This window comes from Myripristis murdjan, chromosome 24 (genome assembly GCF_902150065.1).
Source record: "Myripristis murdjan chromosome 24, fMyrMur1.1, whole genome shotgun sequence".
Classification (NCBI taxonomy): Eukaryota; Metazoa; Chordata; class Actinopteri; order Holocentriformes; family Holocentridae; genus Myripristis; species Myripristis murdjan.
This window is the reverse complement of record NC_044003.1, coordinates 26,374,505-26,395,971: the sequence shown is the minus strand read 5'-3', so window position 1 is coordinate 26,395,971 and position 21,467 is coordinate 26,374,505. Positions and strand designations below refer to the sequence as shown.

The following is a 21,467-nucleotide window of genomic DNA, read 5'->3' as shown; positions in this document are numbered from 1 at the left end:
CATTCCTCTCCAGTGGTGAGAGCAGGGCTGGGTAAGGCAAACATCACAAGTGACCTAGATATAAAGACCCCCCATCACGTCCAGCGGAGGACGAGAGGAACCAGTTCCCAGCGCTGAAGTAAAGTTGCAGAAGGTCACCATGAGCCGCAGCCCAGAGAGGATGTCCTCATACCGCCGGCATTTCGAGGGCACCGCGGCCGTGCCCTCCCTCTATCGGCTCCGGGTGCGCAGCCCCTCTCCCACCCGCAGCGAAGCTCGGACCCGCTCCGCCAGCTACTCCCGAAGCGGAATGATGATGGGGCGCAGGGCTCTGCCCAGCAAGCCACGTATGACCAGGTAGGCCATTGGAGCCCTTTGACCTCTTCATATTTTTGTAATAACTTTCACATACACCCCTAATTCAGTCAGTGGATTGGCAATAAATATTTGCTCGGGGGAAATTAAATAAAATAGAGGAGATCTGTGCCAGAGAGAGAAACTGTAGCAACTGCATTGGAGGGCGAATTAGAGGCCAGGGATATGGATATGATTTTGATTTCAGAAGAGCCTGTTGTAGAGAGTTTAAATATGAGAATGACATGAGATGAAAGTGAGTGAGTTAACTCTCCCCACACCCTTGAGCAAGGCACTGTAAAACCCCATTTGCCCTAATAGACTGATATAGGGTGCAGCTGCAAAAAATCACATGTGCTCAATATGCTTTGATGAATAAAAGAAAACACACAAACAAATGAGTGATCGGTTTAATAGCCCTGTGATGGACTGGCGACCTGTCCAGGGTCCTGAAAACTGATGGAAGGATGATGATGATGATGATGATGATGATGATGATGGATAGCCCTCTCTGGTTCTGCCCACAGCAGTATGAGTATGGAGTCATTGTGTTTCGGTATATCCATGGGGCTTGGGCCAAAACTGGATCTGGATTTGGCTGCAGCAGAGAACCAGCAGTTTATGACCACTCGTACCAACGAGAGGCAGGAGATGGTAGACCTCAATGACCGTCTGGCCGTCTACATTGACAAGGCAAGGCTCACACTGTTTACATACTAGCAATCATACTCCAGTTTTTACCAAACTGTGCATTTTTCATTTTCATTTCTTGACACCCGATCACATTGTTTCATTGCATACACATTATGTTCTGAAGAGTCCCCAACTATTTCTACATTCAATATAGTGGCATAACCTCTGACCCAATTGTGTTTTTAGGTTCTAATCACCATGCAGGCTGTAACCTCATGTGTTCCCCTCTGTAGGTACGTAGTCTTGAGTCGAAAAACAAGCTGCTGGAAGCTGAGATTGAGGCCCTGCAGAGCCGCTTGGTCAAATCATCAGGCCTCAGGAAGTTATATGAATCTCAGCTGAAGGATCTCAACAGGACTGCTCAACAAATGAGACTGCAGAGGGTGAGGCCCGGCCATACTTTCATTACTATAACACATATTCTCACAGTAGATCACAGCTTGTTCTTACTAGTTAAAAGGCCCAAGTGTTTCAGTATGTTTGTGAAAGTCTCTTTGGTAACACAGATGCTGCATCTCATGCCACCATCTGCTCCATTTCTCCATTTAACTTGTTCGACTTGCTTCTGGCTTGTGTAGGATGTGGCTTTGGAAGCCAAGGAGGCCATGTCAGGCCAGTTGGAAGTGATAAAGGCTAAATACCAGGAGGCTCTTGAGGCCAGGCAGAAAGCTGAGCGGGATATAGAGGCTCTCCGTCCGGTAAGGAGCTGGGAAGCCAGGCAAAAGACAGGCAAAATCCACTTGTGAATCTATGATCATTTCATTATCACCCCAAAACTTGTGCACACATTTGACCCTCTTCTGTGACAGTAAAGTCACTGCATACATGTATATATGCACCCAATAAGCCAAACACTATGTGGGTATGTGTCTTACAGGATGTGGACAAAGCTACATCAACCCGTATTGCACTGGAGAAACAGCTGGAAAACCTTGAGGCTGAGCTGGCCTTCCTTCAGAGGGTTCACAAGGAGGTAATGCATGTGTGTCTCTGTCTCAGCTGTGCTTGTGAGTCAGTAGCTGGTCACCGGCATGCCATTCATTTTGTCATGGAGGGTTCAATGAGCTGGTAATTACGGTTATGACAGATTATATATTTAAATTGAGACCGTGTGGATGGGTAGAGTGAGTAAGAATGCAGACAGGCCAATTATTAGGCTGGTGTGAAGGATGTGTAGACACCGTGGTTAGGGTTAGGGTTAGGGTTAGGGGTAAAAGTTGCATTTGGATTAATGGAAGTAGGGGAAAGTGGAAATTGGGGATTAACAGCTTATATAAAAACAGAAGGCACTCTGTCTGTATTACTGAGCTTCTAACTACATTAATAGTTTTCATTTCGCATTTTATACCTCTATGAGCTGATGAAGATGTATGGACATGTATTATGTCTTAATGATCTGAATTTGAAGCACACACAGCACAGTATTTGGCATCAGCTCTTCATCATTGCACACATTGCTGTTTCTCTGACTCACAATTTGTCCTTTGACTCTCTGAAAGGAAATCGAGGAGCTGATGCAGCAGATCTATTCGTCAGCATCCAAGGTGGACCTGACTTTTGGTGTCCCAGACATCTCCTCTGCCCTCCAACAGATTCAGTCTCAGTATGACAGCATCGCTGCCAGAAACCTGCAGGTACGGAGGAGCAATGAACCCACATCATGTCATGTTCAGTGTAAGAAACAGCCAGTCAGACTACAAAGAGCAACTGCATAATTTATCAAAGCACCTTTCATGTTTGCAACTCTCCAGGAAATGGACGCCTGGTACAAGACAAAGTTCCAGGACCTGAGCAACGCATCCTCTAACCACGCTCAAAGTGTGCGAAGCATGCGAGAGGAGATCGCAGGCTCTAAAAAAGATGTGGGTATGATTTTCTGTCCTTATCATTGTTAGTCATTACCACTTCCCGCAAGCGTTAAGAAAATTGTGTGTGTGTGTGTAGATCCTCAACAAAGAGCGTGATTTGGAGGCACTGAAAACAAAGAATGAATTTCTGGAGGCTCAGATCCGTGATGCAGCGGAGAGATACAAGAAGGCAGAGGCTGACTTGCAGGTAAGTGCATTTGACTTCCACCGTGTCGTTCTAACCTGTTGAGATCCCCTATCCACTCCTGTTTGGATTCATTCAGACTTTTCTGATTTTATTTTTTAAATAATACAATCAGCTTATAATGAAGCTTATTGATTACATACACAACTTCAACTCAGGAGACTTTCAGAAAATGAGGATTTTTGTCAGTATGTTTATTAAAACAATAAAAAATATATATGCAGTGTGTTTTAAAGCATCACTTTATTCTTTGATTTGAGTTAACCAATCATGTAAATTAAATAAACCCATGCCTTTTGTTGACAGAAGTCTCTTTAGACTATTTATTGCCATTGTTACTACTAGGCGGTTTCTCGCATTAAGATTCTTTGTCCATCGGAATGGACAGGAAAAATAACACATAATACAGAGCTGTAATTGAATTTTTTGATTGCCAATTATTTAGAAGTGTATTTAGAGTAGAAATCCAACATTCTAATATTTTCTGTGTGTTTGCAACATAATTGGGTTCTGAATGGGCTAATTAGAAAGGGACATATACTTGTTATTGGGAAAAATAAACACAAAGAAACAAACAATTAATGCACAACTCTCATTTTGATTTTCTTCAGTTTGAAATAGGTGTATGTTAGTGTTCACTCAGCCCATTTGCTTGAAAAAGAAGCATACACCAGCTGTTATTGAATACTCTCTCTAACAGGAGCGTGTGGATGCAATAAACTTAGAGTTGACGGTGACCAAAGAGAAGATTGCTCTGCTGCTGCGGGAATATCAGGACCTGCTGAATGCCAAGATGGCCTTGGAGATTGAGATCACCGCCTACAGGTGAACAAGACAGCCACTGGTGTTGGGTCAGGGGGCAACGTAGTGGAAACAATCACCATGCCACCTCTACCATATGTACAGACGACCTGTTTTAGATGAAGTGTGAAATAATAAAATGAAGCTGTCTTTGCATATATTTATAGAAGCCTTGTAAAGCGCTACTGTACACAGGATATTGTTACATGTTCATGCAGCATTAATTCTCATTTCACTCTTTCTGTTTTGGCAGAAAGTTGATTGAGGGTGAGGACAGCCGTCTGAGCACCATGGTGCATAAAATGTCCTTGACTGGAGGAACACCCTTGGCTTCCAGCACTAGTATCAGTGCTGCCTCGGATACTGCGGCTGCAGGACGGGGTGAAGCCACCACTGACAGGACCAGCGATGGGGCTGAGAAGGCTCCAGGCTCCAACGGAGAACAAGCAGTGGCACCATCAGAGGATCAGAGAGACGGCAACAAAGAGGGGCAGGCCACCGAGACGTCTGAGAGGAAGACTGTCCTCATCAGGTAAATGCTGACTTGGCTGAAGAAACTTGGGGCCGTTGAGTCTTCACTGATGTTTCCTGTCATTTGTGCTCAATAGGATTTGTGCTCAGTCTTAGATAGATTTTAATCATATTTCTCCACCTGTTGCCCTTTTCTCCCAGAACACTTAAGACGGATGAGGACACTTATGAGAGCAACACACAGGAGCGCACCATCACTATTTCTGGAGCGGCAGACGACACAGAGGAGGAATAGACCAGAAACATGCTGTTGTGCTGTTAACCAAAATTTGATCTCTAACCTTATAATAGTCTGGCTGCACACCAGGGTTTCCTGTTATGCTATAATTTTTTATTTCATACAATGCACAGAAATACCTTAAAAGTCCGATGTGAATTGAAGAAAAAAACATTGTATAGCAATATGAATTATAAGACGTACACAAGCAAAACCTGCTTTTTCAAGGAATGCATCTACATATTTCATTTTTACATCATCACCAAACGCCCCTCTCTGTGACCCATCTCTCTGCTCTGCCTGCTCATAACTTTCTCTCTGCATCTTGTTGCTTTTCTGTCAGCTTTTAAAACTCCTGTGTGGCACGAGCAAATCTTTGAATGCAGCAAAATAAAAGCAAGCAATCATCCTTGTGGTGTGGTCTTCATTTAATTCAAGTTATAACAGTTATAAAGGTTTATGCATAGTAAAAAAAAAAAAAAGTAGTAAAAAAACTCTTTTTCCTGTTTTCTTTTATTTATCTATTGGTTATAAACCATAGCAGCACAATCTTTCCACATTGACTGTATTGCCCCTGTTTAAATTTACAGTTCACCATTTCATAGAACCAAAAACATTTACCAACTGATGAAAAAAGTTCATTGTCAACCACATTACTATTTGTCTGTAATGGATTTTCTTCATTAATATATAGCTCAGTTACATAATTAGACGTATTTTACAGGCATACTGCAGTAGCATTGTTAGGTGTCTTGAAAACAATAATAAGCCAAGTGTGGCATTAGTGAGGCTACTTTTATTTGTCCCCTAATATATCCCCTTTCTTCACAATGACAGAGAAAAACAAACAAACAAAACAACATAGAAAACTACAGTAGAGTACGAAGAGTAATTTACAGTAAAAAATAATGTGGCACCCAAAAAAGGCAATGTCGATCAATCATGGCTTTAAATTATGTTATTAATTGGCATCACATTTAAGAAAACACTGGATTGTTCAATATATTGCATAGACTGAATGTATGAGTTTGTTTCTCTAGTGCAGCGGTTTGGGTTCGTCCCCAACTCCCCCTGCAAGGCGATACACTGCCAGGCTGACTTCATGTGCCAGGGCGTCAGCACTCTCCTAAAATACAAATACATTATGCACAGCATCAGCATTATTCCCTGTGCAATCACATCCTGAAGCATTATAGTACAGTGACACACACAATACCAGAGAATGAGAACCAAGGACAGAAAAAAAACTGAACACAGAGGTGGGAAAAGTCGATGTTCCTGCCATCAATTCTCACCTGGGTTTCTGCCTCGGCGTACACTCTGACCACATCCTCCGTCCCAGAGGGTCTCACAAAGGACCGGGCCTGTCTGTACTTCTTCACAAGGCTGTCGATGGCCTCCTGCAGTCCTGCTGGGCTCACCGCCCGCCTCTCTGCATCCGTCGTGTCGATCACCCTGGGGTTGGACACCTGCACAACAGAGCAGCACAGGAGTCCAGCTTTGTGGGAGCTAAAGAGAGCAGCTGGTTGATGACTAGAGATATTTGCATGCAGGTATTTTTGGCGATGAGTAAAATTCACACAGATGCAGTTTGGTTCTGTCCACAGGCATCATACATCAGCCAACAAGAGCCAACACAACAGCAAAAGAGGCACACACACACGCACGCACACACACTAGCAGGAATCAGCCCTCCTGAAGTCTCTTTGAAAGTATCTTTCAGCAAGACACCAATTCCCTACCAGGTCTAGGGATCAGGGAATCAAATTCAAGGACTTTTACTGGCTTTCTTGTTTTGTTTTTTGTTTTTTTTTTGTTTTTTTGAGGGGAAGGACACAACATTTGACAAAGCTGTGTCAAGTAATTAAACTGTGGTGAAATCATTTGTTTTAAAATGCTGCCATGTCAATGCAAACATCCATTACAGGGTATTCTCCTGGAATTTGGGTGCTACATTTTTAATTTTAACAAATGACTACTTTCAAGGCTACCCATTCATTTTTAAAAAGCTTTAAGGCCTCAATTTATTAAACCCACACTCTGGAGTATTTTCATGGCCCCTGGTGGAAACCCTGAGGTATGCTTCTCAGCAGCTGAGCCAAAACTCCAGCGTTCAACTTTGAGATGGAGATTAATCATAAGATTAAGTATCAGTATTAGAATTAATACAAGAATAAAACATGTACCCTGACTTTGAGCTGCCTGTTGGGCAGGTCACTGTAGATGGCGTCCCACTGCTGAACAGTCATCCCCTTGATGGCTAGTATGGCTTCAATCAGCAGCATATCAGAAATGGAATCACCCACCGTCTATAGAGGAGGAAAAGGCAAAGGAAATGTATCCAGACAGTGACGACAATAAGTGTAATTGTCATTCAGCAAAATCTACGGTGACAGCTAATCTTACTTCCCATATTGCACCTCAGTCGGTGTAATGGTCATGGTGTTACTGTAACGCAGTGACTGGACCTTGGATCTGCGTGCATGTACCTGGTTGATGACGTTGATGGTGTTCTGCAGAAGGAGGGCGGCTCTCTTCTTCTCGTCAGACGATGTGGAGTCCTCGGCGAGCTGCTTGATCTTCTGCTCAGCTGTTTTACTGAACAACACCTAACCACAACACAAACAAACACACTATTACAACAGCCTTATTAATACTGATTGTCAACCATATGAATTATTCATCGAGACATCAATGAAAAACATCAGGTATAAGACTACAGTGCAGGCATGACCATAAAGCCACCGTCAGAGTCTCTAGGTGCCATTAATAAAGGCTGATGCCTTTTTATAGGGTGCTGGATAATGATTGCTGCTTTACTTGGTGTGCATGTGTGCGTGTGTGTATGTGTGTGTGGGTGTGTCGAGTGTACTCACAGTTCCGTGACCATTGGACTCGAAGTACACACCTATGTCAAACTCCTGAGCTGCATGGTGAAGATGCTTGACTCCAGTCTTAGTGCATTTCATGATTACCTAAGGTCATAAAACAAGGCGTGAGCACAGATTCATTTATATCAAAGAGGACATGAAAGAAATGCATATTAAAATCCTCCATCTCTGTACTCTGTGCATGCGTGTGTGTGTGTGTGTGTTTGTTTTCTCACCTTCATAGTGTTCTCAAGATATTGTGTTGAGCTGCCGTTAGCATAAGCTGTCTGCACCACTGCCATCTTCAGGTCCAGCCCAGCCTATATGCATAAAAACAAACAAAACAATCCAGTAAGCGCGTGTGTGTGTGTGTGTGTCTTCAATGAGGAGCCTACCTACTGTGTGTGTGCTCATGTATGTTAGAGTGCACCTGTGTGAGCAGCTCTTTGAGGAAGGTGCTGATGAGTGTCGCGATCTTGTCTCCATCCAGCAGATGAAATCGTCCTGCAGAGCTGCTGTAGTAGTACACTATGCGGTCAGCATCGCCATCGAATGAACAACAACGCTCCCCCACGGTCATCTCAACACCTGCACACACACACAAAGAGGGAAGAGAGAGGGAAGAGGGAGGGAGGAGAGAGAGAGAGAGAAAACGTCAATTACACAGCATCTTTCTTTTCTATGTGTTATGTTGAATTCCTGCTCATCACGAGTCACTCTGGCTTTTTAATGCTTGAACTGTAAAGGCAGATGTCCAATGAGAACTTCATTTGGAGTATTCAAAATGAATATTCAACTTAGCATTTAACCCCAACCTCAACGCCACATACAAAGCTGGTAAGTTGAGTATTAACCTTGGAAAGTTGACATAATATAAAGCATCAATACTGACTGCTGTGAAACACAACCGACACAAAGCTGACTATAAGTTGAATATTAACATTTGACACACCAAATAAAGTTTGACCCAGATGGACCAAAAAGATACAGCAGCCATTATTTTAGCAATTTGTTGATCAACAGTCTCCACCTAGTGGTCAAGCACTTCATCTATTACTGCACATGAGACAGAGTAAAGGTCATTTCATCAAATTCACTTTTTAGGTTAGTCTATTTATGAATCTATAGTATACATAAATATCAAATTTAGATTATTAACAGGGTGTATAGTTTAATATCACTGAGTGACGTGTGTTATCATTTGAAAAGCTCCCGCCACACAACCTCATGACTTAAGTTATTTCAAAACTCTTGCTGAAACACTTCATCTCACAAAGCGATGTATGATTATGATGTATGATGAGTCTCACATGTGCAAGTCAGGGGCTTGGACAGGTTGTGTTACTGCCATTTTAACTACTTGCAAGGCCTGTTTGAAATCAACAGAAGGGGTGTGGTTACACCTACTGCATAGGTGACACTTGTTTAGATTGAGATTATGTCACAAGGTCCCTGGAGTGGTGATTTGAAAATGAGAATAGACACACAGGACCATAAGTCTGCTGAAATTGTGGATACACTTGTTATGCCAGTGATAGCCATTTCTCCATCTGTCTCCAGTTAGACCAGATGAAGTGCTAAAAGGCATCAGACCACATTTTGTTTATACTTGAGCCTGTTCTACCAAAACCCTTATCAGATCTGGAAAGTCCCGTCGTACCTGTTGGTGCTTTTTGTTGCACTTTGACAAAGTCGGCTCCACACTGGTGGTTGAGCTTCCCACTGGAGCCATCGTTGAAGAGGGAAATCTGCAGCTCCCTCTCTAGGTGCCGCTCCATCTCACGCACCTTCAGAGCGCCAATACCATTGGCACCGTCCACACAGAGGTGCTTCTGGTCGTCTGTACGGTTAGGCACCTAGCAGAGGGCCAGAGATAGCGGGGGAGGAAACAAGGGCTGATTGGTGGGTAGATGGATGGATGGTTCTTAGTTAGATTATTGGACCTATACATGAGAACCTGCTATTTTATGGCATAATGGACTTGCAAAATTACAGAACAGGCGCTTGCATGCAAACACACCCACAAATACATGTACATAAACACAGGAGGGAGGGCACACGCCCTTTTTTCTTACATTCTTGGTGAGCCGAATGAAAGCTTGGGACAGTTTGCGGTAGTATCCCTCCACTGTGGCCTCTCCATATTGACCCTGTGTGTTCTGGCAGCACACCATGTAGTGGAGCTGTGGGGTGGTCACCAGTCCATAGTCTGACAGGACAGGAGGAGAGCAGAGGAGAGCCTTAAATTACAACTGAGCAAGCAAGCAAACAATTAAGTAGTCATACAGTGATATTTTTGTCAAATTGACATACCTTTGCTGTGACCGTCAAGAGTGGACACTCCATCCAGCACTGCTTGTGACAGACAGGCACCGCTGCTCCTATTTGAGTACATTAAAATGAAATCATAATATCCAATAATGATTGATGGACATTTAATGCACAAATCTGCTGGCAACTTTTTCCAACACAAAGGTGTGAAGGTGAAGGTTCACTCCAAGCCTCACAAGTTTACATCTTAGCTTTACATTTATAGAGCAAATTCCAAAAGGTAAATCTGTAGGTTTAGTGTGTAAATACTTGGCTCTCTTTCTTCCTATGTACATACGTTAAAGGGATGGTTCACCCATTTTGACCAATATGATATTATTTCACTTACCCCCTTGCTATTATATAGGACAGTAGTGGTGCTACCTTCCATTCATCATTACTGAGTGATGAAATCTTTTAAGGAGCACTGGCCAGGATGAAGTCCACCTCAATGGCAGGAGGATAACAGTTAACATTTGGAGCATCCAGCCAGTATCCAGCACTCAGTAATAATGACAGGAGGATAGCACCACTACTGTCCTACAGAACAGTGAGAGGGGAAGAGAAATAATTTCAGTATTAATAATCTTGTCGATTTAACTAGTTCAGTATACATTAAAAAGGCAGAAAGGTAGCAACACTATTCAATTAACTGTCCCCAACACAACAGAGCCTATTTAAAGCACTCTCTAAATATACCTGGTGTCTCTGCCCACAAAAACGTTGGCCTCCTGGGTCATATTTATGGCCTCCCTCTTTATAATGTCTTTCAGAGCAGGGAGCAAATCGTCCTGCTCTGCGTTGGCCAGCTGGGTGGCGTAGCCCTCCCATACCATGGCCACCATCTCACCCATAGGGTCAATCAACTTCACCCCGTTGTCCTCCTGCACAAAGCAAGACAGGGAGACAGACAGGAAGAGACTTGAGGGCAGTATTAAGATTATGATGCATGTGCATGGTAAGCAGCCTAAGCGTTAAAAATACAGGGAGCAATAAAAAATAACTTAAAAGTGAAAATACAAATGTTTGAGTGAGAATGGGAGAGAGAGATAGTGTGTGAGAGAGGATAGAGGGATGGAGAGAGAGAGAAGATTATTGAAGAGGAGGAGAAAACTGATGCCTGACTCAAATTAAAATAAATCAATATGAGGCAACGTTCCTGTAAAAATATCAAGGGAAAAAAAATCAACAGCAACTTGCGCTGTGCTCCTGAGCAGAATTAGGATAAAAAGAATCCCTGAATGCAGAAATCAAATTTGTAGGTTTTAGTAAGAAAAACGTATGGTAATGTGGAGTATTATTACCTCGGGGTTGTGTGATGCAGTGACCATGACTCCGATTGTGGCTTTAGTGTTTTTGGAGCGCAGCGTGGCCAGCAGTCCCATGCGGAACATGACGTGGTCCAGATTCTTTGCGTTGGTCCTGAAACCAGCGGTGCCATACTGCAGAACCAGGCCTGCAGGCTTCGGGTGCAGCGCGGACTTCTGGGATACTTCCTCAAACTGGGCCATGACTGCACAAAAACACCAAACGCTGTGTTTGAGTTGTGGCTGTGGACAGATACTTCGGTGTCTGCACTACGCTGCATGACTGATCAAGAGATTAACACGGCAAAGAAAATACAAAGTAAACCAAGTAATATTAAAATAGTAAAATTACTGCTATTTATTATCTGTTTATACTGTAAATTTGCTTCATATTTTGCTATCCACTTTGCTGCTGTAATGCTTGAAATTTCCCCACTGTGGGACTAATAAAGGAATATCTTATCTTATCTTATCTTACAACTGAGTTACATGCATCTCATTTCATTTTATGTATTACACTGGAAAAAGTCTAAAAGCAAAATGATTAAAAAGTGTTACAATAAACCTGACCTGACCATTAAAGACACTTTTGCACCACTTTGAATGGAGCCACTCTGGATGGGACACATTGCTCAAACCCAGCAAAACAGGAAGGTGTCAGATTTACATTTTTTTTTTTTTTTTAACAAAGCAAATATAATGAAATATTAATGAGATTATGATAGCAGGGCTCAAGCAAACACAATTCAGAGCCTAAAAAGTGTACACTGTATTCAATAAAGCTTTTTTTTATGAATAGAAGGAGGTTATAGGCCTGAAATGATGAAATGCAGGGTGTCTGACAATTTGTAGCTTTATTACAGGCATATAACTTCATGGAAACATGACAGAAACGGCTGGTTTTAGGTAGCTGCATAAAGGAAATGTGTTCATAAAATGACACGGAGCACTAAACGGGCAAAGGTTGTAGTTACACCCTAAATACAAGAGTAATGTGTGGCCGACTTAGACGATTAGCTCAATAACCCGAACTACTGACTGGATCACAGACCCTCCCCTTAAACTGGTGAAGTTACACTGCCACACAACACGACGCGGTGCACTTAAGCCCTGAAAGAGGACTGAAAGTGAAAGAGGACTCTACTCACATAAAAAGTTCGCGCTGACTTCGTGTTTAATCCACTTACTGTAGTTTGTGCTCTCTGAGGCTCGGGTTGCTGTGCAGCGAATGAAACGCTTCCTGTTTTCACGGCGCTCCTGACGACGTGGCTGGACTTCCGGGTTTGTCACGTGACGCGGGGTGCGCTCGTCGTGACTAAACGCTCTTTTCCCCTCAGAATAAACCGCACATGGATTTTCTGAGTCTGCACATAACACACACGGCACATTTATATGCATATATCTCTCTCATATTTCGTCTTATAATTTCATTTGCACTGTTGTTGTTGCACACGGACATATCACCTTTTGGAAATACCTACTGCTTTTAGGCGCAAAATGACCTATTTTCAATGAAAGCTTGAAAATGCCTCACTTAGGCCCAAAGCGTAAATATGGACTCTGAGCACTGTTTTTTTATGAGCTGTTTGTCCTTGTCTTGAAGGTCTACCGCCGTGGGCCAAAACACAGCAAGACCTAATATTTCAGATTTCATTTACAAGTTAAATCATCGCATCCGGGTAAAAAGAGAGCGTGCATGTCCACCTTTACGTCCTGTCAGTCTGCAGCCTATGTTAGAATGTGGAAAGCTGCATGGTGCATACATGCAGCACTCAGCGAGAGTCACGCTCGTAAATTAACCCTTGGTGGCGCATAGTGAGAGGAGTGCACATACAGTAAGCCTCCCCTTTAAGAGACGTGGGCCGGGACGTGTGTCGGTGTGTTAATGAAGTGTCATCCAACCCTGTCCGAGCACTTGCACTGGGGGAGGAGAGTCCAGATGGACATATAGATAGGCCAAATAAATAAACAAACGACAGGAGCTGAAGGATAGGAAACCCATCCATCTTTTCCTCCTGTGAGATTCTTGCGCTGCGCATCGGTGTTGGCGACGCCACCGGGGAGCGGTGCGCAACTGCCGTCTATCGAGGACAGGAGCGAGGCATCTGAGGGGGCATTTGTGATCCACAACAGACGGATCCAACAGAAAACAGCCACAATAGACCAACCCGACAACCAAGGAGGACGCTGTGGGTTAATCTCCCGAAGACGAATCATTGTGAAAGCGTTTTTCCTGCGCTGACGCGGGGGGGAGAGCTAGTTTAACCTGATGTCCCCTGAAAACCGGATATTTGGCTCACCTATGGATTGCTGAATTAGATTCGATAATTTTCTAAAAACTGGTTTCGCTGGACGTCTAAAGGAGCCTCGCTTGCGCATTATTTTTCACTCGCCCGGTTCTTTAGAATTGCTGTAGGGCGAGAAAATAGGTTTCACTGCCAGCCGAGTGTTACATAACCGAGTGGCTTTAGCTGTCCAAGGTGCTGAACTGAGCGGTCGTAGCCTATAACGGGACGAGCCGAGGGGGAATTCTCAACCTTGCGTAAGTCTACCCGTGCCACAGCGCACAATTATCAACGTGAGCAAGTGAATTAGTGCGAAAAATATTATTTATTCAGTCATATGAGCTCAATTTGTTTGTTTTCTTGTCCCGCCCACACAGAAGGTCACAGGCCTATCAATTTGGGAAGAGGGAAGAGGGAAGAGGAAAAGCCTCGGATCCGCTGACTGCTTCGCTGGGAAACCACTGGGTTTTCAGATCATTTTTTTTTTCGCCATCTCCTGGTGAAACACATTCCTGAGGTGGTCGATTCCACAGAGAGAAAATGTCGGGGCAAACGCTCACGGATCGCATTGCCGCTGCGCAATACCAGCTAACGGGATCAGATATGGCCCGGGCTGTCTGCAAAGCCACCACTCATGAAGTGATGGCGCCCAAGAAAAAGCACCTGGAGTGTAAGTGTAACCCTTCCTCTTCTTCCTACTCCCTCTCCTCCTCCCCCTCCCCCCTCTTCTTCTTCTTCTTCTTCTTCCTCTTCTTCTTCTTCTTCTTCTTCTTCTGTTCGAAGTGAATATGGGCTGAGGGTTTAAGGCCTCAGACACAGTGCAACACACACACATACACACCATCAAAACGGTGAGGTGAGACGCTACAATCAATAGCAGCTATGATAATGTTACCATCAATGCATCATCACTTATTTTGCTTATTTTATGTGGGTGTGGTGCCATGATAAATTGATGTAGCCATGGTGATGACCCCTCTGGTGACACTTTGTGTCAGCCTCCAGTCAATATGATGGTAACCCACAGAGACTGCAGAGAGAGGGAGGAAAAGAGAGAGTGAGAGAGTGAGAGAGAGAAGGTCATAATTTAAGGCAGGCTGACAGGTCATCCACAGAGCAGACCAATTTCATCTTCCCCTCCCTGGACTCTTGCACACTCATGGTCCTCGACTCCACGTTGAGGTCTTATGGTGACGGTCGTGCTCAAGGACTGGAAGCCTGTATGTTGAAGGCAGCTGGCATTGCCGTGCACACAGATGCACATAGACTCACAAATGTAAAATCCAAGCAAGGGTGCTGTCTACACATACAGGCATCCAAGACAGATCCAAGCCTTTTCTTTGCCCGTTTGTTAGTTTAAGATCTCCTGATCAAACTGCAGGATCCAGACCAAATCAAACTATCAAACCTTACAGCTTTATTAACACATCTTGTGATGACAGTCTGTGCCGCCCTCAGACAAATCATGTTTAATCACTGTCATCTACCACAGATACTGAGTCAGACCAGAGCAATGGTGCGCCGCTGCATATGATGAGTTGTCTGGTTGCCTTTGCATGTGTTTCAGCTCTCCTCTGCCTGTGTCTGTGTCTGTGCTTGTGTCTGTGGTGTGTGTGGTCATGGCAGATCTGGTCATGTGTCTTGGACGCGGTCCGTGCGATCAGCTCCCCTGCTGAATAATTTACTAATCAGCCAATGACTGCCTTGCATTATTTACACAGCCAAAGGTGACAATGCTAATGCTAGAACGGACTAGAGACCACTGCTTCCTCTCTCTCCGCGGTGCCACGTGTCTGTATGTGTGTGTGACAGAGGGAGAGAGACCTTAAAGTAACTGAGCAACACATCAGGAGAATAGTTAACCATCACTGATTCAAGTGATAGCCACCTTCTCCAACTGCAACCACAACACATCACAGTATTGATGTCTCCTTGCCACCTGAGATGCATGCAGGGATACACCTTCACTTTAAGCATTTCCAGGGAGATTCAACCAGCTATGGAGACATGTGGACGATGTTGTTATGATTTTCTCCCAGGGTTATGGTGCGTGAGGATATGCTCTGTCCTTTTCCAGGGCAATTCAACAAGCTTCATGTATGTAGGCCACTGTGTTGCTACTCTTCTCGTGTCTTGGCAGGGCACTGCAGGCCCGGGAGGAAATTCCAAATCCCAAACCTCACTAGTAAAACTACAACATCGCAATCAGAAAATAGAGAATAAGACTTTTATAGAATAACTCTACCAGCATCCAGTATTCTTTATCTTTTTAGCCAAGGTATTCATCAAACAAAAAGGGAAAACATGGTCTTCCAGTGTGACAGAATATAATCAAAATAAAGGGGACTGGAAGGATCCACCTTGCCTAACACAGATGTGGTAGCAAAAAAATAAATAATATAATGAGCAGGTGAACATAAAGTAGATCAGCTAAATATAGAATTACATGCAGAGGCTTCAATGAATATTTTGCCATTGCAAGGTGCTTCCAATCCCTTGACTTTGTTATAGGCAAGGCCACAAATAGGCCAGATATATTGAGACAAAACATAATGATTCAGCCTCCTCAGATAGCAAGGACAGTGAGGCCTTTCTTGTATAATTGAATAGTGCCAGTGTAAAGCATCCGAGCCACAATGAAAACACATTTCATATTGCGTTTTGCCTTTCACAGCTTCTTATCTGCAAAGCCCAGCAGCTGACAGTCTTTCAGCATCTTTGATATCTCTGACAACAGATACATTTGACATCCTTGTGTTTTCTTTTGTTACAGTGATACAGTCTGTGACCCTGTGGTCGGTGGTGTGTGTGTATGTGTGTGTGTCTTTGCAGTGTGGTCGCCATGGTAACAGATTGGCAATAGTGTCAGGGGATGGAACTGTAATGACAGAGGAGATTGTGGGAAAGTAGAGGGCAAATGATGGAGTTGTCATTTCCCCAGTGAACCGAAATATTGAGCTAAGTTCTTCTGAGTGTCAGTGGTTTCTCATTGAAGACAGCTGTCTGAATATCTATTGTAAAACCCTGTGCATTTTTTTTTTTTTTAACACAAATACAAATTATTGTCCTCTTATTGTTGGTAGCAAAATGCCCCTACTCATGGAAATGTGCTAGATCTATTTTAAAAACCATTCTTCTGCAGGCAGTGAGCAGCCTGTAGTATACGGGTGAGAGTGTGTGTACATGAAGTGTCAGAGTCACAGGTGCACGTGCCTTGAGACACATAATAGACCTTTTTCATAGCAGTCATTTTGACATGAAAAGAAGGGGGCAATAATATAAATTAAGGTGCTGTTCCATTCAGTTGAAAGAGAGCCCTAGTGTTGTTCATGCTGACTCACTGGAAACACTCAAAACCTCAATTCATATCATCAGTAACACCTTTGTTTACCCTGCTATTCTATGTCAAATGACAGCTGTGAAAAAAGTAAAAAAAAAATAATAATAAAAAGTGTATTTACAGAAAATATTTATCTTGACATGGACTGCAAAATGTTCACCTCCTGGCTTCACCCTTAGTGTACTCAGTGGTTAACACTGTTTCCTCACAGCAGGAAGGTCATGGGTTTGAATCTCGGCCCAGGTCCTCTCTATGCAGTTTGCATGTTCTCCTTGTGTTTGTGTGGATTTCCTCCCACAGTCCATACACAAACAGACTTGGTAAATTCATGACTCCAAACTGCAATTCATTGTGAATATGATTGTCTGTGTCTGACCCCTGGGATGTGACCTGTTCATCATCATGTTTTTTTTTTTCCTAGAATGGCAAAGGTGTGGCCTCATTGACTTACATTCATTCTCTACACAGCCTTTCCCAAACCTTAGCCATAACCAACTTAACCCCAATATAAACCAATAAGGCAAAATGACCGCTCAAAATGTAAAAAACAATCCTTAGAAAAAAAAATGTTAAGCTGTTCAAGGTGTTATCCTGTCTTCCACCCAAAGCATGCTGGGGTGGGCTTCAGCCCCTTGTGCCCCTGAATAGGAGTAAACAGGTATAGAAAATGGATGGATGGTTTTGCCACCTGGATGTGATTCTCTGCACCACAGAGACCACAACAGAGTTTGTGTTGTTCCTCTCCATTGATAGTAAAACATACTCCACTGAAATTGATAAGCTGTTCACTCAGTCATGTGTACACTGCATTGGTTTAGTGAAAATGACACTGCAGGCTATGTGTTACAGATCGCTAGAAAACACATAGTTCATACTGTGATGTGTGGAATGGTACAACAAAGTGGTGTGCATGACCATATGGACATGGACTGGATGTGTAGTAGATGTGTTATATGTCCTGTAGGTATGTTTGCGTGCATGTATGCATGTGTGTGTGTGTGTGTGTGTGTGTGTGTGTGTGTGTGTGTGTACGCAGTGTACTCTTGCCTTTGTCTAATTTAATCCGGACTATTAGTAACACTTTAACCCTGGACACCACTACAGCACATAGACCAGAGACAAACTTGGAAACAGCACACACACACACACACACACACACACACACACACACACACAGACCGATACAGTTGCCATGGGTCTCACAGATCATTCTTAGAGCTCTCCTGGCTATGGTGGATTACCCTAAGAATCTTTATTTAGCTCAGCCAATCCTCATTACACACTCACATGCACACACACTACTTGTGTGTCACCGTGTTTGTGTCAAGTAATAATAGAGTTAACACAACAGAAAGCATGGATTACAGTCTATGGCATAGCCCATATGGTCAAGCAATGCGGCCGAGTAAACACATATGATAGCAGGGCTACATGCACAGTTATTATTGGGTATTATGAGCAGAATCCAATGAATCTGAGATAATAACTGTGGATGGGTCTGTGTGTTTGGTGCCAGCTTGATGAGCGCTAACTTGCAGCTACGCCAGTGACATGATGATGTTATGTAATCATATTTCAGCCACTGTGGACACTCATTGTGTGTGTGTGTGTGTGTGTATGTGTGTGTGTTTCATCTGAAAATGCCATAGGGCGTGTCATCTTCAGCCATTTTCCTGAGAGAGGCAGCTAAATGAAAAGCAGGGAAGAGAGAGGAAAGACAATAGATAGATGGAGAGAGGACTGAAATGATCAAAGATTTGCAAGGGACGGAAAACTATCCAGTAAAACTAGAAATGATTGATGATTGGAGAGAGAGAAAGAGAGAATTGGGCATCTTTCTTCAGCGCACTCTCTTTCAGCTCTGATGAACCATGAACACAAGCAGGAGGCAGAGCCCAAACAGGAAGTTGTCACTCCCCGCTTCACGGAGTATAAAGCCATCAGTTGTCGGGGGCTGTTACAGTGTGGCTGTTACCATCTGGTCAAGCTCCGTACAGACGGATATGTGCACAGTTTGTTCCAAAAACATCAGAAAGATTGGTGATTTCCCTATAAGCTTCAAAACAAAGCAGTAATAGTAGATTATGAAATTGTCTGCCTTTTTATTTTTATTTTGATTTGCAGTGTGGTTGCACTAGCGGGGCCGACATTGTCTATTCCCATTGTAGTGAGTGAAACAGCCGTTTTTAGAGCACTTAGTGACATCAGCAGTACTCCCTACAATAGCAGTGGCAAAAACTGATAATTGGGATGCGTCATGTTGGTGAACATGGTATGAAAAAAAAAACAGGAGTGTCTGTGTTAAGAGAGGTGTGTGTGTGTGCTGTTTAAGGGGGATGGGCACTGAGATTGCCACCATAGAAACCCCCTGACCAGTGATTAGTCATAATCTGTTGACAACTGCTGAAATCCTCAACCTGCCACCCTGCTCTGACCTTGAACAGCCTCCCAGGTCTCTATCCTCCTCCCTCGCTCATTCCCTCCTCTCCTCGGTTCTCTCTCTCTGTCTTTCTTATACACGTCCACATTCCCCTCCTTGATCAAGTCCCCGCTGCTTTCATCCCTGCTCTCTTCCCTCCCTCATTACCTTGGTGTATTTTGGTCTGGTCCACAGCAGTTTGATGGCTGCCTGTATCTGAGGCAAGGCCAAGGCCTGGCTGATTTAACAGCCTTGCCTCCATTATCGGAGGTGCCTGCCAATAAGTGCTGCACTTCTCCATGGCACGCTGCACAGCTACACTCTGATTCACCCCTCTGTTTGGCCATCACCGTCTGAGGGATGAGCAGCAATATGAAACGAAGAGATACCTCAGTATGTAGTGTTTTTACTAGAACACGTTTCTTTATTATTATTTTATTCTATTTTATTTTCAGCCAAATCACCGTTCCATATGTTTATCTATTCCCAGCCATGTTCTGTCTTAATTGCTAGTGCTTTAGAGCCTCTAGTGCAGACTTGGTTAAATATCTAGTTATATACCTCAGTTGAAATATGTCTTGTGTCCCTGCTAGTGTCAGTTCCTCTGCCAAAAAATACTTGTCATGCTTTCTTTCCATCTTTCGCCATCTCTCTGTCTCTGGCTCTTTCTGGCTCTGTCTCTCTCACTTTCTGTGCCTCTGTGCCTTAGAGGAATAACAGCCACTTTGAACATGGTGGTCAAGAAAAAATAGCCAAGTAAAAAAAAAACACAACAATAAACACATAAAAAACAGGGCATAAGCCACAGAAAAAGCAACAATAATTAGGGAAAACGAAAATAAACAAAAATAGGGAAAACGATTAGCCAGTAATCCACAGGTAATCAAATCCACAAAATATAAATTGTCAGCAGATTAAAAAAAAATCTTACTGAATTCTAATTGTGCTTCAGTGAAAGATATTTTTTAGGCACTGGCTAATTTTCCAGATTAGCAGTGGCATATTTGATCCGAAGAGGATTAAAATGAATCATTTTATTTAACCCAAAGCCTGAGCTCTTCACAAAATAGTTAAAGCACACATAAATTGAAGCAGAAAAGAGTTTAATCTGAAATAATTTGAGAAATCATATGTATTACCCTATAAACAATGAAACAGTGAACAAATCTCTGAATTGCACATTACACAGAAGAATTACTGCCAAAATAATGCAGTTTTTACAGTTTTATTCTATTAACACTGCAGGAGTCGTATTGATGGTCTCCTATTTTTTATGATTTGAAGATTCTTTGGATTCATTTGTGATTTATTTTGTGATTATATGTGGTACATATAACACACAGAGATATTATATTCTTTAAGATTTCTCATCATGGCTAGAAAAGTAAAATAAAAGCAACTTTTCAAGAATGGACACTAAGATATAGCTTCATCTTAATCTATTTAAATCTTAATTATTCTTTCTCTTCATATCTTGATGATGGTGTTGCTTGGCTTTGTCGAACTGAATTAATTCCCAAATTAATATACTGCAAAACCATGAAGATGAGGGGTCAGATCCCTTGTGCAGCCTGTCAGTCTGACTGTCTTTCTGGCTGTCTGAGTGTCTGTAACTGCCATCAAGGGAGGAGGGATGACAAAGCAGTATTTTCTCGGTGCACTCTCAGCGTGTGCATACACGTGCCCTGAATCCTCGGCATCAGTTCTAAATGTGTATCAGGTCTTCCTCCTGGCTTAATATCCTCATGGGTGTCTAGAGTGCTTTGCTCTACAGAGGGAGCTTAACATTTGCATGACTCAGACTCTGCTTATTTAGCCAACATACAAAATCACTGCAGTTTAGATAACGAATCGCCTTCAATAATCTGTGGCTATATATAAACAAATCGTGATGCTATGCAAAATCACAGAAGACTGAAGCAAAATTTAAACGTTTCTCCCATCAGCAAATGTTGTCTCATGTTATCGTTCCATACTTAAGTCACAGGATGCTTCATGAGAGGAAAGCTTGGACATAGAGTAGAGTTTAAACCAGGCTGATCTCACCTACCTGTGAATAATAACACCTCTGCCTGGATGTGTTGCAGATCTGGTGGCGGCCACCAACGCCACCAACGTGAACATCCCTCAGATGGCTGACACGCTGTTTGAGAGGGCCACCAACGCCAGCTGGGTGGTTGTCTTCAAGGCCCTCGTCACCACCCATCACATGTGTGTCCACGGCAATGAGGTTAGTGGGCGGAAACAAGGTGGGCTGGTCAGGTGGTTCAAGCTTGATTCAAGTCCTTTTGGTGTAATTTATGTGTTAT

The 21,467-nt window shown here is 43.1% G+C and overlaps 3 protein-coding genes across 10 annotated transcripts in view; 2 read left to right on the top strand and 1 right to left on the bottom strand.

Moving 5' to 3' along the window:
- The first annotated feature begins 139 nt into the window (after nucleotides 1-139).
- On the top strand, nucleotides 140-4,645 carry ngs (notochord granular surface). The gene is made up of 11 exons (XM_030047853.1): nucleotides 140-336; nucleotides 861-1,026; nucleotides 1,260-1,409; nucleotides 1,605-1,724; nucleotides 1,904-1,999; nucleotides 2,526-2,660; nucleotides 2,778-2,888; nucleotides 2,971-3,081; nucleotides 3,779-3,903; nucleotides 4,133-4,411; nucleotides 4,552-4,645. Exons 1-11 carry the CDS (start codon nucleotides 140-142, stop codon nucleotides 4,643-4,645), a joined length of 1,584 nt encoding a protein of 527 aa, XP_029903713.1.
- A 401-nt stretch (nucleotides 4,646-5,046) lies between these two features.
- On the bottom strand, nucleotides 5,047-12,404 carry pgm3 (phosphoglucomutase 3). 2 transcript variants are annotated; one of them, XM_030047852.1, is made up of 13 exons: nucleotides 12,302-12,404; nucleotides 11,112-11,320; nucleotides 10,507-10,691; nucleotides 9,811-9,878; nucleotides 9,573-9,706; nucleotides 9,158-9,353; nucleotides 7,928-8,085; nucleotides 7,734-7,817; nucleotides 7,504-7,602; nucleotides 7,117-7,236; nucleotides 6,814-6,936; nucleotides 5,923-6,096; nucleotides 5,047-5,753 (listed from the first exon to the last, which is right to left on the bottom strand). In XM_030047852.1, exons 2-13 carry the CDS (start codon nucleotides 11,316-11,318, stop codon nucleotides 5,664-5,666), a joined length of 1,638 nt encoding a protein of 545 aa, XP_029903712.1. In that variant the 5' UTR covers nucleotides 11,319-11,320; nucleotides 12,302-12,404; the 3' UTR covers nucleotides 5,047-5,663. The 2 variants fall into 2 exon arrangements, with proteins under 2 accessions (XP_029903712.1, XP_029903711.1); XM_030047851.1 differs by having other exon boundaries at nucleotides 12,263-12,347.
- A 537-nt stretch (nucleotides 12,405-12,941) lies between these two features.
- LOC115356678 (clathrin coat assembly protein AP180) overlaps nucleotides 12,942-21,467 on the top strand; it is a 35,084-nt gene continuing 26,558 nt past the window's right edge. For 6 of the 7 annotated variants that reach the window (XR_003927987.1, XM_030047916.1, XM_030047915.1 and 3 more), the window contains exons 1-2: nucleotides 13,940-14,069; nucleotides 21,246-21,388. Coding sequence is in view for 6 of the 7 variants with exons in the window: in XM_030047916.1 (XP_029903776.1) it covers nucleotides 13,940-14,069; nucleotides 21,246-21,388 (273 nt within the window). In the remaining variant the exon portion in view is untranslated. Of the gene's footprint in view, nucleotides 13,657-13,776; nucleotides 14,070-21,245; nucleotides 21,389-21,467 lie in introns of those variants that run through there. The other variant, XM_030047910.1, reaches the window with a different exon arrangement.